Raw genomic sequence first — 15,227 nt, 5'->3', positions numbered from 1 at the left:
CCATGAAGGCATTCGTATAAAAAAAAATCAACTGTGGCAAGATGTGATATGTGAGCCGCGTATATTGACTCCACCGGGTAACATAATGATGAGACGAGTTTCTTTTTTTTTGAAAAAGGAGGAATACCCCGGCCTCGGCATCGCAATGATGCATGCAACCATATTATTAAAGTCCCCATCGTGTATACGACGTGACGAGTTAAGGTTAAATTCATTTTGCGAAACCGACGTGTCTGTCATGTGGTACAAGATACAAATCAAGACAGAATTGTAGGCCTACCACCATGTGGTAATAAACCGACGTGTTTGTCATACCACCAGAAAGAGAACAGAAGCATATAACCATGCTCCTGTATGTAATCCAGCTCGGATAGTTCCTGAACTGGAGGGTGTCCGGCCGTGTGGGAAACACCTTGTATATGCGGGCGGCTTTGGGTTTGGGTTTTGTTGGATGTGCTGCAGATCGTTCGGCGTTCCACACGAAGTTGACACTTCACCCGATCACCATCAGGTCCGAACATTCTAGTATAAGAAGAGCCTCCCCCATGGACATGGAGAACATCGTCATCACACGCACACACACACACACACACACACACACACACACACACACACACACACACACACACTCTTCACAAGTTCCCACTGTTTCCTGTCCCTCTTGAGTTGAGTCTCTCCCGGCCGGCCTTTCCCCTCCTGCCAGATGGCCCAGGTACGCCAGTTTGAGAGTGTCTTCTCCCTCGATTCCTTCAGTTTTAGCATGTTAAGTCGATCATGGCGTCAGTGAAATCCATGAGTATTGGGAGCGAGAACATACTCCTGGGGAAATGTTTGTTCACTGCTCGCTTCCTTGATTGTGCTGCATGTAGAAGGTGGTGCTGAGGATTCCCACCATGACCGACGAGAAGACCAAGCAGAAAGCCATGGAGGCCGTCGCCGACATCTACGGTACGTAAGCGCACCCCATGAATTTTCCTCCCGTTGCTGCTTCGATTGATCTTTTGAATCTCACAAAGGAAGGGGGCAGAAAAATCTCCTCCCATGCTTCCCGGCTCCCGGCCATTCATCGTCAGTTCATCTTTCCATCTTGTGGTATTTCTGGAACCATAGCTGAATTTCGCAAGGATGCATGAATTATTGCTAGGCGATAATGCGATATTCGATCGCGATGCCTGATCAGACGTGGCTGGGCAGGTAAGTCAATCTGTAGGGCCATAAGCTACATGCATGCCTGTACCATAGTACGAAAATGGCTTTACTCTTGTGTTTGTTTGATGAGCCAAGTTGGTAGAACTACACATGGGTCCTTTCCTCCTCTGTCCTTCGTATACTGTGAGTGGGTGGGCATGACCCGAGATCTCTTCGGTCAGATCCTCGCACAAAAGGTCAAAATCCTCACACTATAATATGCTTGTAATCATAGCGCAGATTCAAATCAATAAATGGATTCTAAAAAAAAGAGGTGTAATCAATCAATGAACATGATTTCTATAGCTTAATCAATGAGCATATATAGTTTTGTTGCATCTAATCATAGTGCAGATACAACCAATCAACCAGCATGAATGAACTCATTCCTTTTAATTTTTCTACTCGTGGTTGGTTGAAGGTATCGACTCGATAGCCGCGGACCTCAAGGACAACAAGATGACCGTCATCGGCGCCATGGACACCGTAGCCATCGCCAAGAGGCTCAAGAAGCTCGGCAAGATCGACATCGTCTCGGTCGGCCCGGCCAAGGAGGAGAAGAAGCCGGCACCGGCTGCGGAGAAGAAGGGCGAGGAGAAGAAGGATGACAAGAAAGAGGAGAAGAAAGACGACAAGAAGGCCGACAAGAAGTGAAAGCAACCCATTGCAGAAGGAGGTAGAAGGAGAAACACAACACCACCACGCAAACGGCAGCAACAACAAAAAGTCTTTGACATCTGAGGCTCTGATGGAGTGCTAGATAGCTAATTATAATCTCCTCTGCGAAATGAGATCACTTTGTACTGTACCGGTATATATAGTGCACTAGAGACATCATGTCAAATCAAATATGACCCTGGGTTTGCCTGATTGGTGATGACATGGAACCTACTCGATCAGCCAACTTCAGGCAATTTTTCAGAATTCAGATATCAGTTTTTTAGGTGTGTGAACCTGAGCTGGCCTGTGACAGAGACTGGTTATCTGCCACCTTCGGTCGTTGCAATGGCGCAAAAAAAAAAAAATGGAAGCAGTGTCAGTGTGGCCTTTCCCCTAACTCCAAGTTGCCGCAGGCCCAAGTATATCCCGCTTTGCTCACAGTCTTTGATCTATCACGATTACTACTCCTCGAGGTCTCAAGGGGAAAAAAGAGAGGAGCCGTTGGCTTTGGGTAAGGAAATTTTTGCTGACTTTAATTTTGTTTGTACGAACTCTGAAATATGTTCATAAATACTAAATAAAGTATTACACGAATGAAAAGTATTCCATAGAATCACAATAAAAATGACTTCTACATATTTTTTTCAATATACTTGAAAGTGCTCATATATTTCAAAACAAATGTCCATGAGTATAAAAAACAAGTTAATGTATTAACTGTTCAAGAATTGTTTTGTAAAAATAAGACAATAAAAAATTCAAACGGATTTTTTTTTTGGCAAATGGTGGATTTTCTTAACTCAAATGAAGCACCAAGCAGATACAAAGCATAATGAGCACACACCCGGCCTCAGCATAACTAGGAGTACGCCGCCAATATCAATGCACACACAAGAAAACCACACCGACAAAAAGCAAAGTCATACAAGACCAAAGTTATGCGTAAGCCAATAAAAAGGGAAAAACCTTGGGGCGATCGTCAAACTACAACAATGACCATACCCGCACAATCCAACTTTTTATACCACAAGGACAATGAGATTTCTCAACATCAACGTCTTCAAGAAGGGAATGATGCACAAGCACTGCCGTCACAGAATAAACGGAAAATAAATAAGAGAAGATGAGAGTAAAACTAACAAAGCACTTATTGGGCTGAAGGGCTCCCGCTTCTTTGCCTTTAGCAAAGGGTATGGCATAAATCAACTGAAAATCATCTAAATGGGCCGAAAAGTGCATGCAGAGGCCGAGCTCCATTGAGCACTACACTTTCTATTTAGCGAAGATACCTTTTGCACATCTAAAGAAAAACTGAAAAAAGTTTTCATGTAGACATATAATTTTGTTATACATCTGTAAATTTCATGAACATATATATTCATATGTGATGTACACAAAAAAGTCAAATACACAGATTAAAATAGGGGTTTTCTTTGTTGTATTTGGGCCAAATATTTGTCTTTTTTTGTGTAGCATCCAAATAATCAAATTAGTTGATGAAATTTCGTACATACTTGCATAAAATGCATGTGTATTAGTAGGAAAATATTTGTCATTTTTTGAAACTATTAAATATATTTTGATTTTTTGTTTTTGCAAAACGAGCTCCATGGAGCTCGGCCTTTGCAACGCCACACTCCTAAATGGACCGTCTACTAGGGCTGCCAATTACAGATATTTTTTATGTGTTGTTAAACATCGAAAACCATGTTTTCATTTTTTGCACACTTAAAACTATCATTATAAATAAACTGATAATGGAAATTGTTTGTATATTATGGAATAGTGTCGTGCATTTAAAAGTAGATATTCATGAGTTTCAAAAGAAATGTTCATGTACTTCAGAAAACTATTTCCATAGCTCCATGGAGAAGTTCATGTATTCCATATCAAAATGTCCATGCATATGAAAATAAAATCTTTATGACTTCAATAAATCACATAGTTAAAGTAAATGTTCACATACTACCAAAATGTTCAACTGTTTGCTAAAACAAGATGTAAATGAAAAATAAAATTAAACTTATAAAAATAGAAACTACAAAAATAAAACCTGACTATGGGCAGTATGATTTGATATATACTCTTTGCAATAACTTTATAATAGGTTCACTAATAAAATTTATATCTCCGGAATTGCGATATATAGCAAGCACATGCGAATGCGCACGTGCACAATTACCTCAACCCAGCAGACTTGTTTTGGTTTTTATTGTTTGTTGTTTTCTTTTCAATTTCCGTTATTTTTTCCTTTTTCTGTGTTTGCTATAATTTATCTTTTTTGATTGTCATATTTAACATATTTTTTCTTATTTCTTGTGTTTAATGTCTCCCATTTTTATCTTCTTTCCTTCTTTTTGTTTTTTCTGTTTGACCATTTCTTTTTAGTTTTGGTATATCATATTTTGGTAACGTACATTAACACTAACATTTTTCGAAAAATCCATCTTTTTAAAATGTACAAAGATTTTACGGAAAAGGATAACACTTTTTAAAATTTAAGCGAATTTCATAAAAATATGTGAACAATTTTTGTATTAATTATATTTGACAATTTTTGTATTAATTATATTTTTTGTCAAATAAGTGAGTACTTTTTGAAGTTAAATGAACACATTTTAGAAGAGCTCTGCCCTTTGTAATGCTGCATTATTCTTTGGGAAAAATATGTGAACATTTATTTATTGACATAAACATCCCTAAAAAAATGTGTGAAAACGTTTTATATATACATTATCACTTTAAAATCTGAGAACACTTTTTCAGTCACATGATAATTTTTGAATGCGTAAATACTTTTTGGTTACATGAATGTTGTTTAGAAAATACGTGTATATTTCATGCAGTATGTAAACATTTTTAGAAGTACATAAATAATTTACTTGTTTAGACGTGCATATATGTTTTACAACAAATCATTTTTACCTACCAATCGCGGACGTAAATGATATTGGGTTGTCCCATTAACAGGTATTTCTCCTTTTCTTCGTAAGTTGTGAAAGCATATTGGTCTGGCTAATATTCATGCACTTTCAAAAAATGATTACAGAATTTCTGAAAAGCCAAAATGTGAAAAAAAAACGAAAAGGATAAGTAGAAAAAAAATCAGAACCTGTGGAGAAAAATAGAAATGGAGAACCCGCAATAAAAATCAGTAGAACCAACTATAACTACATATGATACTCTCGTCTGTGTGTTTCAGCGACAATTTATCGCAGCGGGCAGAATACGAAATTCTCTTAGTTTTGTGCTTTGTCCACGCCACGCCCCTAAGCCTAAGGAAAACATTTTGGCCCGTGCGAGATTTGTAAGACGATTACCAAACCAACCAGTAACTATTTTTAAGACGATTACATTAGCGGCCATATAGCTGCATTTTCTGAACCGTTAGCGGCACAATTTGTAAGACAATTACCAAACCAACCAGTAACTATTTCTAACCTGAAAAATGTAGAAACAACCGATCGACGCTAGTTTTAGATATAAGTTACTTTAAAGAAGGAAAACAAATAAACGGAAGTAAGGCTAAGCTGTATTACAAAGATATAGCCATCCGATTAATGGTTTGGGCAGCATTGTTCAGGTTTTGATTTGTGTTCCGTGATCAGCACCTAATTCGTACCATGGTCAGAACACGTGGTATTTAAGATATATGGTGGAAGAAGACCTTCCGATCGAAGTAAAGCATCACGAGAACAATATTTTCATAGAAAACAACATCACAAAAGATATAACAAGGCCAACAATAGGTGGAGGCGTATCCACTTGAGAAAGGATGCGTGTGTGCTGATATCTCTACCTCAACTGATCAAGATTACAACAAACTCAGCACACATGCAGTAGTGTCCGCCCTATAGACTACTCTGGAAGCCCATGGTTTACACACTATATGTTGGTTTGTACAAATTCCAACACTCTTCCTCAATCACAACTTTATCAAGTTGAGATTGTTCCTAAAGTTCTCGATAGGATACGTTAGACAATGGCTTTGGAAACACATGTACAACTTGTGCCGGGATGCGTAAGCGTTGATATAAGGTGCCAGTTTGGCTTGATTAAGGAGTTCGTTTGAGACGTGGATTGGATGCCAAGTTAGCTATAAGATAAGGATCCTATCTCTCTCCCAATCAGATCTGCATCAGCCGCGCATGGTATAAGGCCGCAACTGATGATCTCAATCCTTTAAGCTTGGCTGTGTATGGTAAACAAAACCAAAATCAGTTCACAAAGCGCCCTTTCTGACTGGACAAGCTTGTTTCTGACATATCTGATTGGAAAAGCTAGGTTCACTGGCCTCGTTATCGGCGGAGACATCTTTTTTCTAGTATAAATAGACCCCTTAATTAAGCTCAATGCCATATCCAGCAAACCATTTGTTGGAGAGCATCATCCATAGCCAGCAGCCACAATGGAAGCGAGCGTGCAACAAGGCAACTATGTCCAAGTCTACGTCATGCTCCCAGTAAGTACCATCCATTCAACTCAATCTCTAAGCACCATGCACTACACCCATTTCAAGGATATAATTCACACATGCAATGGTGTACATATAATACCGTCATTCGTAACACTCTAGTTCAAAAGGGTGAAATCAACAAGATCTGAGGCCTCAAATGAGTATTTCATTTGTACTAACATTGACTTCGTTTTCGTTGTGGAAATAAATAGCTGGACGCGGTGAGCGTGAACAACAGGTTCGAGAAGGGTGACGAGCTCAGGCCGCAGCTGAAGAGGCTGGTAGACGCCGGTGTGGATGGCGTCATGGTAGACGTCTGGTGGGGCTTGGTGGAGGCCAAGGGCCCTAGGGTCTACGACTGGTCCGCCTACAAGCAGTTGTTCAAGCTGGTGCATGAGGCTGGACTGAAGCTACAGGCCATCATGTCACTCCACCAGTGCGGTGGCAACGTCGGCGACGTCGTCAACATCCCGATCCCGCAGTGGGTGCGGGACGTCGGTGCGAGTGATCCGGACATTTTCTACACCGACCAGCACGGGACTAGGAACATTGAGTACCTCACCCTTGGAGTTGATGACCAGCCTCTCTTCCATGGAAGATCCGCCGTGCAGGTTAATTAATTTAAACCACCACTCTAGCTCTCTTGCAGTACTTATATTTTTTTTCATTCAAATGTGTGTGTTTTTGTGTATATTGGAGATAAAAATTCATGATGAATCCAAATACAAGCAAAAGCCAAAATGTGCCAATAATATATAACAAAAGAAACGAAATCTAGCTAGTGAAAAGAATTAGACCTAATCAGTAAGAACAAATAGTTTTGATTTTGTTAGGTACAATGTGCTGATGGTAGAAAGCTTTGATTCTTCTGTGTGGCTGTGACAGATGTATGCCGATTACATGGCAAGCTTCAGGGACAACATGAAAGAGTTCTTGGATGCCGGTGTTATTGTAGACATTGAAGTCGGACTTGGCCCAGCTGGAGAGTTGAGGTACCCATCGTATCCTCAGAGCCACGGATGGTCATTCCCAGGCATCGGAGAATTCATCGTGAGTGTTTCTAAATATGTTTCCTTCTGTTTCGACCAATTTACTTTTGCGTGTAACATTGATGACCAAATGCTGTTTAGTATTGTCCAAAGTGACGATCTACATTAGAGAAGTTTCTTCAACAAACCAACACCCAAATGAAAAGTGATTCTTGTAAAAAAAAATGCAAGGATAAAATGGCAATTTCAGATCAGAACAAGGCCTGGCTAAACCCGTGAAAATGGACAAAACTGACCCTTTTCCGAAACTTCAAAACAAAATGGCCCCAGTCTGTTTTTTTCCCACAAAGTGGCCCTTTTGCATGACGCCTGGGCCATGCTATTTGGCATGGTGCCCTAGCCCGGGGCGCCATGCTATTTGGCATGGTGCCCTAGCCCGGGGCACCATGCTACATGTCGCAACCATGGCACCCTGGCCCGGGGCGTCATGCTCTCTAGCATGGCGCCCCAGCCCGTCATGCAAAAGAGGGCCATTTTGTGAAATATTTTAAGATTGGGTTCATTTTGTGTTGAAGTTTGAGAAAAGGGGCTACTTTGTCCATTTTCACGCTAAACCCGACTTCATGAGTTCTGCTATCCTATACCCCAATCCCAATTTTCTCTTCTATTTCTCCTAAATAAGACATCATACAAACTTGACACATTCGAACTACAATACGTGAAAAGTATAGGACTCGTTTGTGCAACATAAATACTTAAAATGATATTTTTATTGGTAAAAGACTAATTTTATATATTTATGCTAGACCAAAAAATCCAAAATGGTTTTCTGCTCATTGTAGTCCCAATGATTCATTGACCGCAAATATTTCAAGTTCATATATTATTTTTTTGGAAGAAACAAAAGAAGATGTATCTATATGGAGAGAATAGTCAGCTAGCACATACCTCGATGCGAGGCTAGACAACACAGACCGGGGGGGGGGGGGGGAGACATATTATTGTTTTGAGAAAAGTATCATAAGCGAGCACAAAACCATCTAAAAATAAATAGATGACATGAAATAATTAAAACAAATGTAAAATAATCAATACCATCACCATTAAAAGCAAAAGGACTCGACTTAACTGTTTTAACTAATAGTACAAATAAAAACATTTGCAGTGCTATGATAAGTACCTGCAAGCAGACTTCAAAGCAGCAGCAGCGATGGTTGGCCATCCTGAGTGGGAATTTCCTCACGATTCCGGAACGTACAATGACACTCCTGAGAGAACTCGATTCTTCGTGGACAACGGAACATACCTCACTGAGCAGGGGAGGTTTTTCCTTGCATGGTACTCCAATAATCTGATCAAGCACGGTGACAAGATCTTGGATGAAGCAAACAAGGTCTTCTTGGGACACAGAGTGCAACTGGCAATCAAAGTAAGTGCTCCCACCCTAAAGATCTCAGTTTGTTACAGAAAAAAGTTGGGAAGTCATGTATGATAAACAACAAACAAAAGTACACAAAAAATCATTCTAACACTCTATAGGCTAAAGGAACTTGCATTTCTAAATCTAGAATGTAAATGAGATATGGTCCAATGTTTGGTTGCAGATCTCCGGCATTCACTGGTGGTACAAGGCTCCAAGCCATGCGGCCGAGCTCACAGCTGGGTACTACAACTTACATGACAGAGACGGCTACAGACCCATAGCACGCATGCTCAAAAGGCACCATGCTAGCCTTAACTTCACTTGCGCCGAGATGAGGGACTCGGAGCAAAGCTCGCAGGCGAGGAGCGCACCAGAAGAACTAGTCCAACAGGTAGGTAACATATGCCTTTGGATATTACACTTATATATCTCTAATGGAAACACCTAAAGCACTTGTCGTCGAAATTCTCAGGTGTTGAGTGCTGGTTGGAGAGAGGGCCTAAATGTGGCATGCGAAAACGCACTTCCTCGATATGATCCAACTGCTTACAACACCATACTCAGGAATGCGAGGCCTCATGGCATCAACAAGAGCGGCCCTCCTGAGCACAAGCTGTTTGGATTCACCTACCTTCGGTTATCGAATCAGCTGGTAGAGGGACAAAACTATGTCAATTTCAAGACCTTTGTCGACAGAATGCATGCCAACCTGGTTAGTGCCACAACCCCTTATTCATGCATGTCAAAAATAAAATAGAGGAATCATAAATTGGTTGATTTGCATCGGCCTATCATAATAATGTAATTTGATTCTTTTCAGCCTCATGACCCATGTGTTGATCCAGTGGCGCCTTTGCAAAGATCAGGGCCAGAACTGACGATTGAAATGATCCTACAAGCAGCTCAGCCAAAACTAGAGCCATTCCCCTTTGAAGAGCACACCGACCTGCCGGTTCAAGGCCTCGGTGGCATCGGTGGTGGGGAGGTTGAAGGCCCCACTGGTGGCATGGGTGGGGAGGTTCAAGACCCCACTGGTGGCATGGGTGGGGAGCTCCCGGCCACCATGTAGTGAAACCTTTATTATCTACAGTACCTTCTATGTTGTGTGGGACAGAGAAACCTTTCTCTGCCTTATTAATAGTAATAAATAAAGCACATCACTTGTGCGTGTTCTGGAAAAAAGATCTCAGTGTTGTAGTTTACGAGAAATGTTGAAGGCCTCAGTGGTATCATGGGCGGGGAGCTCCTTGCCGCCGTGTAATGGAATATTTATGATCTACCTTATATTTTGTGTGTGTTTGGCCACAGGCCCGCGTGGGACGTCACTCCGGACGAGTACTTTCCGACGAGGTGTTGCAGCACATCCTTCGGCATGGCGGAGTAGATCGCCGTTAACGCCTGACGATCCTTCCGGTACTTCGCCGCGCCCTTTGCGTACTCGGCGCCGCCGGGGTCGACGGCTTCCCAGAACTCCGCTCCCTCCATCGCGACCTCCATGTTCATCGCCCATAGTGCGTAGTGTCGTGGTTCTAAGTCTGACAGTAGAAATAGGGGTAGGTAAGGGGAGGCGATGTCCTAGCTATGGAGTAGTTGTGAAGACAAACGATGTACGAGTTCAGGCCCTTCTCGGAGGAAGTAACAGCCCTACGTCTCGGAGCCCTGAGGCGGTCGAGTGGATTATGAGTATGAGTATTACAAGAGTGGGAACCCCTCTATCTGTGGAGGGGGGTGGCTTATATAGAGTGCGCCAGGACCCCAGCCAGCCCACATAATGGAGAGGTTAAAGTACATTAAGCCTGGGGCGTTACTGGTAACGCCCCTCATAAAGTGTCTTAACTAACATTAAGTCTATTCAATAGCAAGCCGTTGTGCCGCGGAGTGTCTTCTGACCTTCTGGTGGTCGAGTGAGTCTTCATGGTCGAGTGAGTCTTCCATGGTCGAGTCCTTCCAGTCAGTCGAGTGGGTTCCTCTTTGGTCGACTGAAAGATGATCTCTTCTGAGAGTGTCCTTGGGTAGGATGTTTAGGTCAGGCCTATGACCCTACCCTAGGTATATGAATCCATCATTAGCCCCCGAATGGATTGAGGCTTGAGTGAAGGAGGAGTTGACGTTGTTTCCGATTGTCTTTTGCGTACCAGCTACGTGTTGTCTTGGATCAAGATCTTCCCTGTTGATAACAAGCAACTTTTCTTCAGTCGACTTGATCCATTCTTGTTCTTTGGTCGAGTGACCTTCTTTTACTTTGCTATTCCCGAGCGACGGATCGCAGGAAATCTCGCGCTTGACAGACCGATCTGTCCCTCGCGGATCTCGCGGGATACGAAATTTGGGGAAGCGCGCGAAGCGGAACGGACTGCGGCGTTCGGATGGGACATAACAGGAACGCCTCGATTTCCGCGCCGCTTTTTCCGCCACGTATCGTGCAGCGCAACTGTTCGGGATATGATTGGATTGCCCGGGTCCACCTGTCATCCACTCGGAAGGGATGCTATAAATGCAACTCTCGGGGGCTTATGCACAGTACCCCGCTCTTCCTCCTCTGCTCTCCTCGTCTCCGCCCTCCGCAACCGCTGCTGCTCTCTGGCTACCTCCTCTCCTGCGCATTCCGTCGGCGGCCATGGGCAAAGAGAAGACGACGATGTTGGAGCGCGCGAAGAAGGCGTCGGCGGCGGAGAAGGCGTCGGCGGCCGAGAAGGCAAAGGGGAGATCTACCGGCCGTGGTGGTTCCTCGTCGAGATCCAACCTGCCGAAGGGCTGGGTCCAGGGAGATTGGATCCAGTCGACCATCAAGGAAAAGGATCTCCTCGATATGGCCAACGACGGGTTGATCCCCCACGGTGCCGCGAGGCTTCCTGGCCGAGAGTGGCAGCCCCAGCCAGAAGAGGGTGAGTGCGTGCTCCTGGCCACCCATGTCGACCGGGGATTTTCATTGCCACCGAGTGTTTTCTTTCGGGGTTTTCTGAATTTCTTCGGAGCCCAGCTCCATCATTTTACTCCAAACTCCATTGCGTATCTTGCTGCGTTTGTGTCTATGTGCGAAAACTTCCTGGGCTGTCGACCGCACTGGGGTTTGTTCAAGTACATCTTCACATGTCGCTCTCAGACTGTGAAGAAGGCAAGCCCTGGCGACGAGAAGACCCAAGTAGTTCAGATGTGTGGTGGCTTAGGGGTCCAGTTGAGGAATAAAAGCACCTTCCCAGCTATGTCTTTTCCCGAGTCGGTCAGGGGCTGGCAGTCGACCTGGTTCTATTGCCGGAATGAGACGACGCCGGGGCAGTCGACTGGTCTTCCTGCATTCACCATGAGTCGAGTGAACAGACCCTCCTCCCTGAAGGTAGTTCCAGAGGAGAGGACTGAGGTGAAGATGTTGATGGATCGCGTGGTGCAGCTGGTTCGGGATGGTGTGACTGGCATGGACCTCCTGGAGGTTTTTCTTCGGAGGCGAATCCAGCCTCTTCAGTTCCGGAGCCACTGCATGTGGCTGTACTGTGGCACCGAAGACGAGACTCGCGTCCATCCGGAGGCAGTCGACGATGCCATAGTGGAAAGATGGATGGCTGCGATCACCGGAAACAAGGACAACCCTCGCGGATCCCGGAGGATTTCCCCACTTGATCGCGACAGCGTTCCAGAAAAGGTACCTTTGCTCTGTTTTCCGTTGTACATCCGTCGAGTGTGTTTCTGTAACTTGGTCGACTGAACTTTGCTTTGATATTCCCAGGCTCTTACCGAACTGTACTCAATGCCCAATGGCGCTCAGACTCCGACTGAGGAGGGGGAAGGCAGCGGCGGCGAGAGCCAGGAAGAGTGGGATTCAGACGCTGCAGAAGACGACGATGACGACGATGATGATGACGAGGATGATGACGACGAGGATGAAGAGGAGGAGGAGGCACCACCGCGCTCGGAAAGGCGGTCAAAACTTGTGCACGACCCTTCGGCTGAACGCGGCAAGGGAGTGGCGACTGCTTCACAGTCGACCAAACGCCCTCGTCCCGCTTCTCCGGTGCCGACTGAGAAGGCGCCGAAGCAGTCGAAAGTAGCTCCGTCGAGGACGACCAAGCCTCTGCCAAAGATGAAGGTAGCCATCCCCACCATTTCAGCGGCTGCGACTTCCGAAACCTCAGGCAAGGCTGAGGACTATGAGATGGAGGACGCGGCGACTTCAAATCCCGGTACTACAACTTTAAATCTTGTTCTTGGTCGACTGATGCATAATTTCTGACTTTGACTTTTTCCTGAAGCCCCAACCAATGACATTATCACCCTTCCTGACGACGATGATGAGGATGAGGAACCATTGAGGGCTAGGCGGAGCAGGAAGGCATCTACTGGCCATGCAGCCCAAGGTGTGGTGGCGCCCGAGACCATTGCGACGGAAGGGGAGGTCGGCACTCGACACACCGTGTCATTCGCGGTGCCGTTGACGAGTGCTCGACCCACTTCGTCGAGTGCTGGGCAGCCATCGATCTTCGCCACGCACCACGTCCCGGAGGACCAGGCTAGTGCTGCTAAGGAGGCTATCCGTCAAGCAGAGATCATGATGGAGCAGGTGAAGATCGTTCGGGATGCGAGCCAAGCAGCTTACGACGCCAGCTCCGCTCTTCAGAGCAATGTTCAGGTCAGTCGACCACCGCCTGTTCTGTTAGGATATATTATCAAAACTTTTCTTTCTGGAATTCATAGCAGTCACCCACTGGGTGTGTTGGTAAAAACTCCGTGTTAGCGGGGGCACGCTGAGTGCACCCGCTGGGTGTAGTCCCCAAGGCTAAGGTCGACTGCTGGCAGTCGGTCTTAGGCTTACTAAGTAGATGTTGATCATCACTCGAATGGAACGAATGGGTTCCTGAGATCAGTGGGGGCACGCTGAGTGCACCCACTGGGTGTAGTCCCCGAGACTGTGGTCGACTGCTGGCAGTTGATTACAGTCTGAAGAAGTTTCGGTCGACTGGTCGACTCGCTCTTTTTTTTTTAGTCGACTGGTCGACTCTGTCTTGAATAAGACCAGTGGGGGCACGCTGAGTGCACCCACTGGGTGTAGTCCCCGAGACTACGGTCGAATGCTTGCATTCGACTGTAGTCTTAGAAACGCATCATTTTTCTTTATTCACTCGGAAATGGATCATCTCTGACATTTTGGTGATTGACTCTTCGTAGAAATCCTGCGATCTTGCGACGCGCTATACTGAACTGGAGCAGAAGCATACTCAGCTCGAACTGGACTTGAAGCTAGTGCAGGAGAATCTGACGAGGGCAAAGGAGGAGACCAAAGGTATGTTTGGTGAGACTTCAACGACTCTTTTCCCCCCTCATTTGCTTCAAAACCTGACTTCGTTGTAATTTACAGGCAAGGTGAAGGAGGCCCAGAGGAAGAAGGAGCTTGAGCTGTCTGAGAAGATCAAGCTTGCTGATGAAAAACTGGCCTCAGTCACCAAGCTCGAACAGGATAACACCAATCTGAAGGCTGCTCTGGCCATTGCCAGCAAGGATGTTGAACGACTGAAGGCTGACAAGACTACTCTGACTGAGAAGATCAACCAGATGGCTGGGAAGAAGAACGAGCTGGAAGGCTTCTTGGGTGGTCTTGCCAAAAAATTGTTCCTTATGCTTGAAGGTAATCTTCTTCACTCGACCAATTCTCCCAACTGTTATGTTCCCATTCGACTGTTTTCTTAATTCGGGATTTTGTCTTTGCAGAGTTCTGTCGCAACTTTGAAGAAGAAACCAGCCAGGTGGAGACGAACCTTGACCCTGTCAATTCTCCAGTGAATGATGAAACTGCCATGAACATCTTCCGACTGGAGTCCCGTGTTGCTGCCGTCGTGGATTATCTTGCAAGACTGAAGGTTGCTACATCCCGCATCGACTCGACGCTCTGGCCCAGGGAAAGACTCCAAAATGACCTCGAGTCGTTGGTGACTCGACTGAACGCTGTCCCTGACCGAGTGCAAGAGTGGAAGAAGTCTTCAGCTCGATGTGGTGCGGATGTCGCCCTGTGTCTGGCACGAGTCCATTGCAAGGATGCTCGAGAGGATAAGCTGGCGGCTCTCCGAGTGGCCAACACCAAAAAGCACGACTTCAGGGCCTTCATGGAGACTTTCATTGCTGCTGCTACGCGGATTGCCGACGGGATTGACCTTGACGAGTTCGTTGCTCCATCCAGCCCTCCACAGGAGGGGTAAAAAACTTTCCTTGACCTTAAATTTGCCTCGGTATGCCGAGTAGAGTTGTAACCGATAAAACCTTAACAGGCTTAGCGCCTGAGCACTCTCGGTTCCTTTAGGTATCGACCTAAATTTGGATTGGATGTTTTGGATATGATTGCTTTTGGCTTGAATTGCTTCTTTGCAGGTTAATCAGCAAGATGCCCACTGCAGTCGACTTATTCCTTAGGCGAGCACTGGGCTGCAGCTAAGCCCCCGAGTGAGAGGTTTGCTCTTCACTCGGTAGGATTTCTTTTACCTTAGGCGAGCACTGGGCTGCAGCTAAGCCCCCGAGTGAGAGGTTTGCT

The 15,227-nt window shown here is 45.2% G+C and overlaps 3 protein-coding genes across 4 annotated transcripts; all 3 read left to right on the top strand.

Moving 5' to 3' along the window:
* Nucleotides 1-506: 506 nt before the first annotated feature.
* LOC123089829 (heavy metal-associated isoprenylated plant protein 39) lies at nucleotides 507-2,116 on the top strand. Of its 2 annotated transcripts, none has more exons than XM_044511401.1 (3): nucleotides 507-712; nucleotides 870-948; nucleotides 1,610-2,116. In XM_044511401.1, exons 1-3 carry the CDS (start codon nucleotides 704-706, stop codon nucleotides 1,840-1,842), a joined length of 321 nt encoding a protein of 106 aa, XP_044367336.1. In that variant the 5' UTR covers nucleotides 507-703; the 3' UTR covers nucleotides 1,843-2,116. The 2 variants fall into 2 exon arrangements, with proteins under 2 accessions (XP_044367336.1, XP_044367337.1); XM_044511402.1 differs by having other exon boundaries at nucleotides 575-712; nucleotides 873-948.
* Nucleotides 2,117-6,151: 4,035 nt separating this feature from the next.
* LOC123094045 (beta-amylase) lies at nucleotides 6,152-10,021 on the top strand. The gene is made up of 7 exons (XM_044516125.1): nucleotides 6,152-6,310; nucleotides 6,517-6,915; nucleotides 7,190-7,354; nucleotides 8,459-8,722; nucleotides 8,898-9,107; nucleotides 9,189-9,428; nucleotides 9,537-10,021. Exons 1-7 carry the CDS (start codon nucleotides 6,257-6,259, stop codon nucleotides 9,783-9,785), a joined length of 1,581 nt encoding a protein of 526 aa, XP_044372060.1. The 5' UTR covers nucleotides 6,152-6,256; the 3' UTR covers nucleotides 9,786-10,021.
* Nucleotides 10,022-12,791: 2,770 nt separating this feature from the next.
* On the top strand, nucleotides 12,792-14,944 carry LOC123090442 (uncharacterized). The gene is made up of 5 exons (XM_044511739.1): nucleotides 12,792-12,891; nucleotides 12,961-13,268; nucleotides 13,874-13,988; nucleotides 14,064-14,330; nucleotides 14,414-14,944. Exons 1-5 carry the CDS (start codon nucleotides 12,792-12,794, stop codon nucleotides 14,896-14,898), a joined length of 1,275 nt encoding a protein of 424 aa, XP_044367674.1. The 3' UTR covers nucleotides 14,899-14,944.
* The last annotated feature ends 283 nt before the right edge of the window (nucleotides 14,945-15,227 follow it).

The sequence above is a fragment of the Triticum aestivum genome, chromosome 4B (genome assembly GCF_018294505.1).
Source record: "Triticum aestivum cultivar Chinese Spring chromosome 4B, IWGSC CS RefSeq v2.1, whole genome shotgun sequence".
Taxonomy (NCBI): Eukaryota; Viridiplantae; Streptophyta; class Magnoliopsida; order Poales; family Poaceae; genus Triticum; species Triticum aestivum.
The sequence above is the reverse complement of the archived record's forward strand: the minus strand, read 5'-3'. Positions and strand labels throughout refer to the sequence as shown.

Coding starts and splice junctions, on each gene's coding strand:
- LOC123089829 (XM_044511401.1), top strand. Junction 949..1,609: donor GGCCGTCGCCGACATCTACG/GTACGTAAGCGC, acceptor GGTTGGTTGAAG/GTATCGACTCGATAGCCGCG.
- LOC123094045 (XM_044516125.1), top strand. CDS start 6,257: ATGGAAGCGAGCGTGCAACAAGGCAACTATGTCCAAGTCTACGTCATG. Junction 6,311..6,516: donor AAGTCTACGTCATGCTCCCA/GTAAGTACCATC, acceptor GGAAATAAATAG/CTGGACGCGGTGAGCGTGAA. Junction 6,916..7,189: donor ATGGAAGATCCGCCGTGCAG/GTTAATTAATTT, acceptor TGGCTGTGACAG/ATGTATGCCGATTACATGGC.
- LOC123090442 (XM_044511739.1), top strand. CDS start 12,792: ATGAAGGTAGCCATCCCCACCATTTCAGCGGCTGCGACTTCCGAAACC. Junction 12,892..12,960: donor CGCGGCGACTTCAAATCCCG/GTACTACAACTT, acceptor TTTTTCCTGAAG/CCCCAACCAATGACATTATC. Junction 13,269..13,873: donor CAGAGATCATGATGGAGCAG/GTGAAGATCGTT, acceptor GACTCTTCGTAG/AAATCCTGCGATCTTGCGAC.